The 14,128-nt window shown below is 46.7% G+C and overlaps 1 protein-coding gene across 11 annotated transcripts in view; it reads right to left on the reverse strand.

Annotated features, from left to right (window-relative positions):
- Nucleotides 1-14,128, reverse strand: part of SPECC1 (sperm antigen with calponin homology and coiled-coil domains 1) — a 280,480-nt gene that overhangs the window by 91,056 nt on the left and 175,296 nt on the right. For all 11 annotated transcript variants that reach the window (XR_014304589.1, XM_082705732.1, XM_082705731.1 and 8 more), the window contains 3 exons: nt 4,276-4,483; nt 1,117-1,190; nt 378-556 (listed from right to left, as the gene is read on the reverse strand). Coding sequence is in view for 10 of the 11 variants with exons in the window: in XM_082705732.1 (XP_082561858.1) it covers nt 378-556; nt 1,117-1,190; nt 4,276-4,483 (461 nt within the window). In the remaining variant the exon portion in view is untranslated. The remainder of the gene's footprint in view (nt 1-377; nt 557-1,116; nt 1,191-4,275; nt 4,484-14,128) is intronic.

Genomic DNA, 14,128 nt, shown 5'->3' on the forward strand with positions numbered 1-14,128 from the left:
ATGGCCCATGGCAAGCATGTGGTCCCTTGCACTAATAAACACCGAGATTTAAGTGTGTCCTAGACACACTTCTATTCTTTATGCGTAGGAGGCCACTTGGCTAGAACTTCTGCACGTATGTGAGTGAAGGGCTTTCTCACTGCCTCGGGCCAGAGGATGGCAGTGGCCCGGCCCTGCACGGACCGCTCCTGGTCATGTGGTGGTGGCAGCAGCGGTCAGGTGAGCTTTTAAGGAAAGAAAGAAAGATTCTGCACAGAGAGACACAGAAGTGCCACGTCTCTAGACGGCGAAGGCTCATGCACCGTGAGTGAGGCAGCGGCCAAGCGTGGAACAGGTGCCCGCCACACTCACAGCCATGGGCCTCTGTTGGGACCGACCTGCCGTGGCTCTGCATGTCCCCCAGCTCCTTCTGCAGCCTGGCATTCTTCTCCTCTTCCTCCAGCAGCCTCCGCTTCACGGCGCGCAGCTCCTGCTGGGCCTCATACTTGATGTCATTGGCCACCACCACCGCCGTCTGGAGGTCCGCCTGAAAGCGCCGCCATTCCTCTGTCTCCTCCTGAAAATGCCAGAAGCCACGCCGGTATCAGAGGCTTTCTGGGGAGGACCGGCCAGGGGGCCCTTAGTGGCCACCGCTGCAGTGCCATCCCACCACCGGGAAAAGGACCAACACTAGTGGGAAGGACACAGTCGTGTTATTGGTGTTTATCCTGACACTGAAAGGCTGGCTGGATTTTGTCACCTGCCGACATGACTCTGTGGTTCCAGGGCCCACAGGAAGGTGCTGAGAGAGCAGGCGAGAAGAGTTAGCAGGCTCTTTTTTTTTTTTTTTAAAGATTTTGATTTATTTATTTGACAGACAGAGATCACAAGTAGGCAAAGAGGCAGGCAGAGAGAGAGGAAAGGAAGCAGGCGCCCCGCTGAGCAGAGAGCCCAATGTGGGGCTCGATCCCAGGACCCTGGTATCAAGAACTGAGCCGAAGGCAGAGGTTTTAACTCACTGATCCACCCAGGCGCCCCAGCAGGGTCTTTTTCAAAGGGTCCCAAACCAAAGGTAGGGACACGCTTAGGGAAATGACAGGGAAGGCTCCCTTGTCCCCCGCTGTAGCCACATCTCACCTTTATCTGCTTAGTTAGGGTTTTGAGCTGCCTTTCCAGGTCTGACTTTTGCTCCTCCAGCTTCATCACGTTGCCTGGAAAGAAACAAGTCAGACAGGAGTTGGAAAAGGGGCAAGACTCTGGGGAGAAAGTCAGCGAGGTAGCGAGGGAGGAGCTCAGGATTTAAAACCCATCCCTTTTGTTAGAAATTCCATCCTCAAGACCCTGGAACCCGGCAGCTAGAAACTGGAGGTTCTCCCAACACAGAAAATGGGATGGTTTGGGCAAAAAGCAGTGTTGAGTTAGGTTATGATCTCAGATGGAACAAACAGGCAGCACTCCGGGAAGAGGTTGAAATAGCCTCTCGTATTTATTACACTCATTCCCGGCCTCCCTGGTGGTTGCACATTACGGATCTGAATGTCCTTTATCACTGTGCCGTGGAGGGCTTTTGTATAACACAGAATGTGACTGGCGACTACTATGGTGACTTTCAGACCAGTTGCCAGAGTTGTGGTTTTTAATTGTAGTTAAACACAATCACCTGGGAAGCCTTTCCAAAGCACACATGTTCAAAGCCCCAGACCATGACCCACAGAGCGGAATCACCCATGGGGAGACAGGATCTGGGGTGTGTGTGTTTTAATGCCTCCAAAGGGGACCCGACGCCTCTCGCTAATTAAGAACATTCTCAGTCCCCTTCTCTCTCTGACTCTGAGGCTTCCATGTCATTTCAATTGAAACCTGATCATGTCCATTACCCAGTTAAAATTTTTCAATGGTTCTTCACAATTCATTCCAGGGCAGGGGTTGTCTATTTTTTTTTTTTTAAAGATTTGATTTATTTTATTATTTATTTGACAGAGAGAGAGAGAGATCACAAATAGACAGAGAGGCAGGCAGAGAGAGAGGAGGAAGCAGGCTCCCTGCTGAGCAGAGAGCCCAATGCCGGACTCAAGCCCAGGACCCTGGGATCATGACCTGAGCCCAAGGCAGAGGCTTTAACCCAATGTGCCACCCAGGCGCCCTAGTCTATGTTATTTTCAATCTTGGACATGTTAGGATACAATCATAGGGAATGGTGTGACATCTGCTCCGGACATTAATTCTAAGCTGGTTTTTTTGGTGGGTTGTGCTTGACCTTTAAGGCTTTGGGGACAACACAGTCATATTCTCATGAGCAATACATGATAGAAACAAAGCAAAACTGGACTTCTCTTATTTGGCTTTATATGCTCTTCAAGTATGTGCTGTTTGGAAATACACACTGTCAATGGCAGTGGGTTCTGGTTATCTTTGCAAGCGTCATTCCTGAGAACTGTCTAAATGATGCTGACCCTGAGTGCTGACTGCTTTTCTGCTGCGTATCACATCCAGTGAAGGATGGAACCAACCAAGCTAATCAAGGTGTTGAACATACTGTCACCTCTCGTTGCTTACGGCCGTTACATAAAGTTGCCATGCATGCCGAATTTGCAAATACCGAACTTTGCTCCTACGGGGAAATACAGGGTTCAGTTCCTGCAAGCCCCTGATCACATTTTTATCAAAGGAGACACTACTTGTGTTAGGTAAGCTCGTTTGCCAGTGTCTTTGTAAAAAATAAATAAATAAATAAATAAAAGCCCATCCCATCAGTGCTGGAAACCTGCTTACCCCTTTCCTGCATAACACTCAGTAGATATTTTAAAAATTCTTCTGCAGCTTCCTCATTGACAGAATCTGCCTTACCTGCAAGTTTTTACCTTTCCTCATGCTGTGAGGTGTTCCAAGAGCCTCAAGAGCGAGCCAGCACTGGCTCAGAAGGGTCTAACACTTTCCTGACCTTGGGAAACATGACTGTAAGTTTCTTGGCTTTTGGTTTCACAACAATGTAGTCTGGTACTTTTGTTTTTTTTAACCAGACCTCATCTCCTGAATCCACAAATACAGCTGCTGTTCCCATCTTCTCCATAGCTTTGTCACGTGTCACAGATTTTTACTTCAGCCTTTTCCAGAGCAGTGAATTTCATCTTCCTTTCTCTGGAAGTTTTTGTTAACATTGAAGTCACAGCCAACAGCACTAAAACTCATGCTTCAACAAATGTCATCTAACACTTGTTTTCTCCATAAGGCACATCCCGGCTTTCCTGCCATAGGGACCTCAGACGTTATTTCAGGACTACATCTGGGGGCCATTCTAAACAGAGAAATTGCCAAAAAAAAGGGGCACAAAAATATAAAAACCATGACCTTAAATAACCATGAGAAAAATACTTGTTTGCAGTATAAGAGCTGAAACAAGAAGGCAAAGGGTTCCCTTGTTCAAGGGAACTTGCACTTTGGGAAACTAAAATTTTTTGCTGCTCTCTCCGTGCACGTCCACGAATGATGTTAAAAGTGCCCTGAGTGTTGATCCTGGGGTTTCAAATACATTCAGGCTAGCAGGTGAGTTCCCAGATATGAATTCCACAAATAATGAGGATGGGTTATACAAGCCGGGGAGCTTCTCAGGCAACCAACTATGCTATTTTTAGCAACGGTGAGTGCCACCAAAAGCTCTGTGCATTAATTCTTTTGTGACAAAAGCAAAACACATTAGATGTGATAATTTGATAAAGCTTATTTGGACAAAGCAGACAATGTTTAACTAATCCCTTTTAATGTCTTTCCCTACTCAAAGCGAACAATGAGTCCATAAAGAAGCTAAATATTGGAGTCTCTTCAATAATGAGGCGGACGATCGCTAGAAGTTACCTGATATCCTGGCTTCAATGGGACCCATGCTAGAATGGTTTTCTCTCTGAGCCCACGAGCACACACTGCTCAAATCCACCTGACTGTCTGTCACCCATCTTCCTGCCCGTCAGATCTGAAAGACAACGCTCTGTCAATACCCAATGCACGTGGGCAGTGGTGTTGCTCACGCACAGCAGACTTGACACTCCATAACGTGTTTGCTCTTTTTCACAATCACCTTGTGCTGCTGACTCACGTTCCACAATCTTTCCTTCCCCACCGCCCACTCTTCCAGTCAATGAGATTAATTACTCTGCCTTCCCGGACCACCGTTCTTCCCACAAGACTGCCAAACAAGCGGAAGAAGGACTTTTCACCAGCATTCTCACAGACCCTCCTAGGCATTCGGTTCACATCAGCTCAGTCTTGATGCGTGTCTGGCTGGGGATTGAGTTCACTTACTTTCCAGCTCGCTGATGAGCTGGTTGTTATGTAACTTGACAGCCCGATGCTGTTCCACCTGATCTTCCAATTCAAATATGGTCTCCTTCATGTCTTTAATCTCTGCATCACTCTCCGATGCTTTCTCTTGCAGTTTCAGGCTGGTTCGGCTCAGTTGTTCTGCCTGATGGTCACATATCTCCTTCAAGTAAGAATAATCCTTTTCCACCTAGAATGAAAGGGAAGGTTGCCTGGTCAGTTTAACAGGAAAGAGCTCCTTATCCATCAGTGTCAGGCTCATCCGACCAACGGCAAAGGAAGCTCTTGGCATGTGCTATCTGGAATCATTTCTATATTCTTAGCCTCAGGAACAGCCAAGGCTATAAATATACAGAGAAGCTCGATGTCTGCAAACGGCCAAATACAGTGGGTTCTGTGTCCCTCCCCACAGACAGGTGCCTTTCTGTTCTGCAGCTGAGTGCAACAGCGCCTCCCTGGGAGGCTCTGGTACTGCACCCCGGAGGGAGGCTGCCCTCCTCACATCTGCTATGGAGCAGCGCCCTCTGCTGGGGATCCAGGAACAATGCCCCTGAGACTCTATCCACTGCCTGCAAACGCCAAATCTTTTCAGCCATTAAGCACTAGCGGTTATACCGTTTCTTTAGAGAAATGCGACATTAATGTGATGGGGAGCACCAGCTGAAGGCACAGAACAGAAACATGGGCATGCACCACACACAGAAGTGGCACAGGACAAGCACTCATTTCACCTTTTCAATTCTGAATCATTAAACATTTTATTATATTTTTTTAAAAAGATTTTATTTATTTACTTGTCAGAGAGAGAGAGCGAGCAAGAGAGCGCACAAGCAGGGGGGAACAGCAGACAGATGGAGAAGCAGGCTCCCCGCTGAGCAGGGAGCCCGATGAGAGACCTGATCCCCCAACCCTGAGACCATGACCTGAGCTGAAGGCAGACGTTTAATTGACTTAAGCCACCCAGGCTTCCCTCATTAAACATTTTGAAGACACAGAAAAGCACCCAGAGTGACAAGATAACCATGTGCCCAAATGGACTTCACAGTAATTAAATTTTGCCACATTCGCTATTTTTACTTTAACAGGCTTTAGTAAAGTCCCCACATTCTCTCCCACCCCAGAGAATAATTTGCATTACCCCGAAAGTGGTGTGTGGTTGTTGCTTGAATGGTTTTTCACTTATACTGAGTATGAATGTGCCCGTGATAATACACAGATAGCACTGTTTTGTTTAAAAATGTTTTATTTATTTTTACTTTTAAGGAATCTAATCTCTGCACCCAACGTGGAGCTACAACTCACAACCCTGAGATCAAGAGTCACACTCTCCACTGACTGAGCCAGTTAAGTGCACTGTTTGAAAATTTTTATACAAATCATATTATTCTATAATTATGCTTCTGCAATGTACTATTACACTGTATTATAGTATATGGTAATAAGCTTTCATCCTGTACCATACTATACTTCTTATGCTTTTATAAAACTTGTTTTTAACTATGTTATTTATTTCTTTATTTGACAGAGAGATCGCAAGCAGGCAGAGAGGCAGACAGAGAGGGGGAAGCAGGCTCCCCGCTGAGCAGAGAGCCCGATGTGGGGCTCGATCCCAGGACCCTGAGATCATGACCTGAGCTGAAGGCAGCGGCTTAACCCACTGAGCCACCCAGGCGCCCCTTTGACCGTATTTTTGAGATGTATCCACACTCTCCACAACGTTCTGTCATTACTTTAAATGTTTCATAGCAATCTGCTGTCAGAGTATATCAATTATTTTAGTATGAGCTATGCCCCTTTTCTTAAGATTATTTATTTATTTATTTGATAGACAGAGAGACAGGCAGAGAGAGAGGAAGGGAAGCAGGCTCCCCGCTAAGCAGAGAGCCTGATGTGGGGCTCGATTCCAGGACCCTGGGATCATGACCTGACCAGAAGGCAGAGGCTATAACCCCCTGAGCCACCCATACGCCCCGAGCTATGCCCCTTTTCTATAGGTCCTTTAATTCATCTTACCAAATAGCTATCTATTTACCAATTAATGTAAGCCTGGTACCTAACGATGACTTCCTAGATTTGGGGGGGCACCTCTGTATACATGGGGTCCGAGTGAACATCCAATGAATGGATAAACACATTTAGACAGCAGGATTGCACTGTTTTTCAGCTGGGACGCTGTGATCAGGAATAAACAAAGAAGGTAGGAAAGGAAGGAGGGAGGGAATAAGGAGAGAACAGGCATGGGAAAGAACCAGAGCTTAAGGGTGCGCACTATTTTGTGCAACTGGTATTTCAATCACAAATGTGTGTAGCTCGGTACTGCACTGGAAAATGCGTCACTGTAGCTGCTGTGGGCCATAGAGGGGGCCAGGCATTGTAGACATGAGAAGGCTGACATCCGACAGCATCTGAAAAGCAGCCAAGGAAGGCGGCTTGTGAGCCCTGCCTCCCGTCAGACCATGGCTTTTTGCAGAGCTGAAGCCTGGGGCTGGGGGCCAGCTCACCTGGCGTCTAGAAACACGCATATTACTCTGGTGGGACTACTATGGGTCAGGAGTTAAACTGGAGGGTGTAACCAGGGAGCCAGAAGGTTGGGCACCCTGAGGGGGGTCTCCGTGTGCAGCTGAGGCTGCCGGCCTCCCACGGCCCGACCCCAGCTCTGCCTCCTACGTGTTGGCTGGCCAGTATCACAAGCAACAAACGATATGCAGAGTGCTGGGAAGACGCCCCTGGGCTGTGCGTTGTGCACGGCTGGGGCCAGGGAACTCTTAAGTCAGCATACTGATGTGTGTTTCAAATCATACATATCATTCTTCCTTCTTAATTTGGGAATCATCCTCTCAAGTTTAGCAATATTTTCCAGAAAGTTCTTTTATGAAAAGCAACAACAGCAACAGCAACAACAGAAACCCTTAAGTAACTTCACAAACAGTTACTGCCTGCAGGACCTTGGTGGGTAGTAGCAGGCAGGTATTTTTATATTCATTTTACAGATTTTTTTTTAAAGATTTTATTTATTTATTTGACAGGCAGAGATTACAAGTAGGCTGAGAGGCAGGCAGAGAGAGAGAAGGAGGAAGCAGGCTCCCTGCCGAGCAGAGAGCCCGATGCGGGGCTCAATCCCAGGACCCTGGGATCATGACCTGAGCTGAAGGCAGAGGCTTTAACCCACTGAGCCACCCAGGTGCCCCTCATTTTACAGATTTTTAAAAAAGATTTTACTTAATTGACAGAAAGAGAGATCACAAGCAGGCAGAGAGACAGAAAGGGAAGCAGGCTCCCTGCTGAGCAGAGAGCCCGAAACGGGGCTTGATCCCAGGACTTTGAGATCATGACCTGAGCCCAAGGCAGAGGCTTTAACCCACTGAGCCACCCAGGCACCCCAATTCATTTTACAGATTGACAAATAGAGGGAGGGAAAGTTAAGCCACTTAAAAGAACAGTCTAGTTTAGGGGCGCCTGGGTGACTCAGTGGGTTAAAGCCTCTGCCTTCAGCTCAGGTCATGATCTTAGGGTCCTGGGATCAAGCCCCGCATCGGGCTCTCTGCTCGGCAGGGAGCCTGCTTCCCCGATCTCTCTGCCTGCTTCTCTGCCTACTTGAGATCTCTGTCTGTCAAATAAATAAATAAAATCTTAAAAAAAAAAAAAAAAAAAAAGAACGGTCCAGTTTACCAGGCAGCTAGGGCTAGTACCGTGTACCTCCATGACCTTTCAGGCTCTGGGTTGCCGTCCACATGACTGGCCTTCCCACTGGCCAGTTTTTCGTTCAACAACTGTTCTATCTGACAACCAGCAAGGTGATTTCCAATGTCTCCTTTTCATTAAAGAAATTACTTTCACACATTGCAAGGAAGACCTCTCCTCTCCAAAAATCAACTTGCTCTAGAAACAGGGCGTGCCCAATGGCATTACAGACAGACTCAAATGAATTTCTCTGCAGAGCCCCAGTCCTTCCTGGAGAAGAGGTGGTTAGAACCAGCCCCAGAGATAGATGGCAGCAGAGACCACTCAGGACTCCCCCTACAGGGCTGAGTCTGGTCTCCGGCCTTCCAGGCTGGGGGACGCAAGGACCAGCAGGGTGGCTCAGAGGCAGAAGGGGTGAGAACCCTTCCCCTGCCCTGCCAGGCTCTGAAACCAAGGAAAAGGTATCGTTGAGGGTCCGCACTCCCAGCCTCTGGAAGCTACTGGCGTCACTTCCAGGGTCGGGCCAACCTTTCTGGCCCGAGAACGAGATGTTCTCTTCTGGTCACATTCCTGCTGTCCCCACCCCACCAGCTCCCCCGGTGACCTCCTATCTCCTCAAGATTCAGGTTGTAAATCAAACGAAAGGACATGTCCTGATGACTCAGGTTTTCACTGTGAATTTTTCTAGTGTGTTCGCAGCAAGTAAAATTCTCCTCATTCACTGAGCCTTGAGAGGTGGTTTTCTTCTGAGCAAAAGGCTTTGGCCTTAAGACCAGAATGTGTCGGGGTCCTTAGATCTGCCTCCAGAATTTTTCTATCTCTTCTTAATTGCTGTGTAAAGTAGGAAGCAGCACAAATCAGTGAAGAGGAGTTACGAGCTCTGGGGTCAGACCCAGCTTTGAACCTTGGCCTTCCTCATCAATTAGCTAGTCACCTAGCCATTCTCTGCCTCAGTTTCTTCAGATGCAAAAAATTAGATGATGACAGTACCTCTAGCACAAAATTCTGATGATTAAATGAGATTAAATGATCTAGAGGGCCAACGAGGGCCTAACACAGAAAAAGCAGTAAAGTATTAGTTACTAAAATACCATAAATTTTATTTTATTATTATTTTTTTAAAGATTTTATTTATTTATCAGAGAGAGGGGGGGGGGAGAGAGCGAACACAGGCAGACAGAATGGCAGGCAGAGGCAGAGGGAGAAGCAGGCTCCCCGCCGAGCAAGGAGCCCGATGCGGGACTCGATCCCAGGACGCCGGGATCATGACCTGAGCAGAAGGCAGCTGCTTAACCAACTGAGCCACCCAGGCGTCCCTAAATTTTATTTTTTAACATATTGATAGAATTATAGCAGCCTCTCCCCTAATTCGGTTACCAGTGTCTCCTTCATTCACTTATTCAACGAGTGCTTCCCAGATACCTAATATATGAAAGAAATCACAATGTTAAAATTACACAGCTGATCCTTGAACATGGGGAGGGGGGCGATTAGGGCCACCAACCTCCCCCCACTGCAGTCAAAACTTTATGACTTTACTAAACTGTAACTTTTTAACTCCACTGTAACTTAACTACTAATAGCCTTCTATTGACTGGGAAGCCTCATGAGTAACATAAACAGTGGGGCTGAAGTATATTTTGTATGTGATATGCATTATGAACTGTATCAAAGAAAATGTTATTTAGAAAATCGTAAGGAAGAGAAAATTCATTTACAGTACTGTATTCGCTGGAAAAAACCCCACATATAAAAGGACCCGTACTGGTCAAGGGTCGGTTGCGTCTAATACGAAAGTGAATAAACTTGCACTGTTTGAGTGGTTTCACCAGCAGTAAGAATTGTTGAGTTTGTAAGAATTTGTTGTTTGTTTTTACATCTAACTTGGTTCCTCCAAAACTCCTTTTGCTTATTAATTCCTGGCCCTGTTCTGAGTATATACTATTGCTGATGGAGAGCCATGTTTCATTCATGCTGGCCAAAACCTGAACTATTTTTTTTTTCTTTCTTTCTTTTCTTTTCTTTTTCTTTTTTTTTTTTTTTTTTTTTTTTTTTGCAGTGCTGCTCTGCCAAGGGAGAGGAGAACATGCTAATTTAGTTTACACTTTTGTTATGGAAAAAGAAAAATGGCTATAAAACACTCAGAGAAGAGGGTAAAAATCTGTATTTCACTTTGGGAACTTTCTAGACTTTTCAGAGGAGTGCTCACACCCACACACCCAAGAGAGACAAAGGCTGGGACTTTGCAGAGGAGTCCTAAGGTCAACTGAAGGGAAGAATGGTGTTCAGGCCTAAGTCAGGGAAGATATTATTATGTCTAAAGGGACAAATGGGCCCCTCAGAATGGAATGGGGAGTCAGCCCAGGAAATCCAGAAAAGGGGGAACCACACTGGGTCCGCAGGAGAAGTGGTGCCCCCTCCTCTGAGTTATATGGGGGCACAGGGAGCAGGAGCACAGATCCTATGGGTCAGAGTCTACTGGCAAGACCACTCTTACTCAAACATGGGATGTCTCCTGGCCAAACCCTTAGGTTCAGCTCCCACCCCCCTGCAAAAGGTTGCAAGAACAGAGCCCTAATTGGTAGTAGTGCGGGGGGAGGTTGGGGAGCGGAGGGAGCCGCCAGTCATCATGACATGTGACTGCTCTGTGTCCTGGGCCACATGACTGTCCTGTCTGACCTACTAAAGGACTAAAGGGCATTCTGGCTCTACAGAGCACACTTCCCAAGCTCCAGCTCCTGGTGCACAGCAGGCTTCAAGCTCTGCGCTACCAGACTGGGGCCTGAGGCCCAGTCTCTGAGCAACGGCTCACCTTGAAGGCTTCCCCTGCAGAACTTGCAGGCCTTTCCCCAAGCTGTCTGGGTAAGTGTCTCCTCTCGACTTCCTTGGGAGAGCTGGAAAGCAGGCTCTGTCACACAAATTCTTTTCCTTTTCCTTTTTTTTTTTTTTTTAAGATTTTATTTATTTGACAGAGAGAGATCACAAGCAGGCAGAGAGGCAGGCAGAGAGAGAGAGAGGAGGAAGCAGGCTCTCCTCGGAGCAGAGAGTCCAATGTGAGGCTCGATCCCAGGACCCTGGGATCATGACCTGAGCCGAAGGCAGAGGCTTTAACCCACTGGCCACCCAGGCGCCCCATCTTTTTTTTTTTTTTTGAGAGAGAGAGAGAGAGATCGATGGATCACGGGTGCATGCAGAGGGGAGGGGCAGAGGGCGAGGGAGAGAATGTTAAGCAGGTTCCATGCCCCCACTTAGAGCCTTAGATCATGACCTGAGCCGAAACCAAGAGTCAGACACTTAACCCATGGAGTTACCCAGTCATCCCCACACAAGTTTCTTACTGCCTTCTTCCCAGCACGAAGTCACCAGACTCTGGTCCGCCCAGAGAACTGATAACTATTGTCAGCCAAAGGCAATAGAGAGAATGGGGAAACTGAGCTGAGGACCACCGCAATGTCCATGTCTGTAGCCTGAATAGTTCAACCTTAACCAACTCTCCCAAGAGTATCCAGTGTGTGACGCACGAAGGGGAAGGGGTCCGTACGTTCTCCTGATCTCCACCTATACAGATTTTCCAATACTTCTGACCTCCTCCAAGATGCCAGGGTTGGGCAGGGGGCTTCCGTACGGTGATACCAGCTGATCTGCCGTGAGGACAATGACCACACAGAGCTGAGGGCATGTCCTTGCCACATCTTTCTCTCAAATTCTGGTTTTGCCATTTGTGACCAATGCCCACCCCCCTAATGAGTTAGGGCTGGTGACCAATACTGGTCACACAGGGATTACTGTACCCCTAGTTTTCCCCGACCGTTCACAGCAAGTGTTGCTTCATAATCTCGTTTCTCCTCTGGAAGAGACACCTGAGTTTCTATATTAAGAACTAAATTTCGGCACGCTTGGGTGGCTCAGTCAGTTAAGCAGCTGCTTTTGGCTCAGGTCATGATGTTGGGGGCCTAGAATCGAGCCCCGCATCGGTCTCCCTGCTCAGCAGGGAACCTGCTTCTCCCTCTCCCTCTGCCTGATGCTCTGCCTACTTGTACTCTGTATCTGTGTCAAATAAATAAAACCTTAAAAAAAAAAAAGAACTAAATCTCTAAGGACACCACCTATAAGCTTTTGACCTTGGGGGCAGGGTGGGATGGGGTGGGGTCAGTATTTTCTTTTAGAACTTCTGGGTTTCAAGCCTTATAAAAATATTCTAACTTGAAATCAAGATCCTGACCAACTGAAAATCTCAATGTCAGAAAAACAGACACCTGGACTGTGTTATTGTCCAGAAAACCAGGGACCCCAAGCTGTATTGCTTCTCAGCCTTTTGGCTAAGATCAAGTGTAGGAATCCCATGCTATGACGCTCTGCTTGCCTCGGGCCAGGGCAGCCGTGTGCGTGGCTTATAGGATGCTGAGCCACCCAGACTCTGTGGAAAGGAAACCCCTCCTCAAAGTCATACAGAGGCATGGTTTATAATCACACAGCAGCCAGCAGAATGTTCCTGTTGGGTATCAGAGAAGCTGAAAAGAATGGAGATAAGAGCAGAAGACAAAGAAAGGAGAATAATAAAAAACCTTGGAAATCATAACAATGATTGTAGATGTCCTACCAATTTTCCATTTACCGTGTGAGGAACAGATCCACCCTGTACACCCCACCCCCCAAAAAGTACATTTTAATCGGGGCGTCTGGGTGGCTCTGTGGGTTAAAGCCTCTGCCTTCAGCTCAAGTCATGATCTCAGGAACCTGGGACCGAGCTCCGCATTGGGCTCCCTGCTCAGCGGGTGCCTGCTTCCCAGTCTCTCTCTCTGCCTGCCTCTCTGCCTACTTATGATCTCTATCAAGTAAATAAATAAATAAATAAATAAATCTTTAAAAAAATATATATATATGTATATACATATATATATATATATATATATATCTTTTAAGGCTTTTCAGAGGCTCTTCTCACAGCATCTGAATCACTTACGTAACTTAGCCAAACTGGAAACTTACATGGACTTACTACCACTATCAGATCATAGGATGGTTTGGTATTGATTTTCCTCTCTAGAAACAGGTGATCTCATTTTCTCATAACATTTACCTTCTGCTGAGAATTACAGCAGATGAATGCAGAGTTCAGGTAGAAGCTGTTCATCACGAAGAAAACTGCTTGGTGATGAGCGGGACACTTACCCTGACATTGGCTTACGGCAGATAAACATGAGAGCTCTATGTGAAAATGTCTGGTTAGGCCACTGAGAACCGAAGGATTAGAATTTACCCCGGGAATGCAAAGATGATTTAACACTAGACTACCTTAGAGAATCTGTTATTGTAATTTATCTCATGAACAAGTTCAAGCAGAATAGCATCATGATCACATAAAAACTACTCTAAGATCATAGCTGAGGTCTCAGATCTACAGTAGATGTAGAAAAATTCAATCTCCAACCTTTAAAAAATAAAAGCAAGCAAAATACTTGTATCACTCAATAAAAGGTACACAACAAAATGCCTACAACAAGCATCCTTGATAGAATGTTGAAGGTGCTCCCTTTAAACAAGACCAAGATCTCTCTGTTCAGCATTGTACAGCAGACAGGGGCCTGCCCAAGGTCACAGACTGAACCATTAGCTAAGTCAGGATGACCCAAGCTTTCCACCTGCCAATCCACAACCTTCCTGTCCTTCATGATGGTTTTGTGCTGAACGTGCTCCTGCTTCTTTGGGGCATGAGTCCCTTATACCTTATAAGCTTGAATTCATGGCTGCTGGGGCATTTGTCAATATTCTGCTTTGGGGCTTCTACAGTAAGTAAGCTTCCAGTCAGCCTAGGAAGTCTGGGTTTTTATCTTTCTGAAGGTAAAAGAAAAGGACAGGAAGATTAGCACAGGTTCCAACTCTACTGATCAGATCTGCACACATAAGACAGCACAAAATTAGGGGCCCCTGGGTAACTCAATCAGTTAAGCGCCTGCCTTCAGCTTGGGTCATGATCTCAGGGTCTTGGGATCGAGTCCTGCATCAGGCTCTCTGTTCAGAGGAGAGCCTGCTTCTCCTTCTGTATCTCCCTGGTTCATGCTCTCACTCTTAGATAAAGAAATAAAATCTTTAAAAAAGGGGGGGGCTGGTTGGCTCAGTCATTAAGCATCTGCCTCAGGCTCAGGTCATGGTC

Source organism: Mustela nivalis (assembly GCF_964662115.1).
Source record: "Mustela nivalis genome assembly, chromosome: 17".
In the NCBI taxonomy this organism is placed as follows: domain Eukaryota; kingdom Metazoa; phylum Chordata; class Mammalia; order Carnivora; family Mustelidae; genus Mustela; species Mustela nivalis.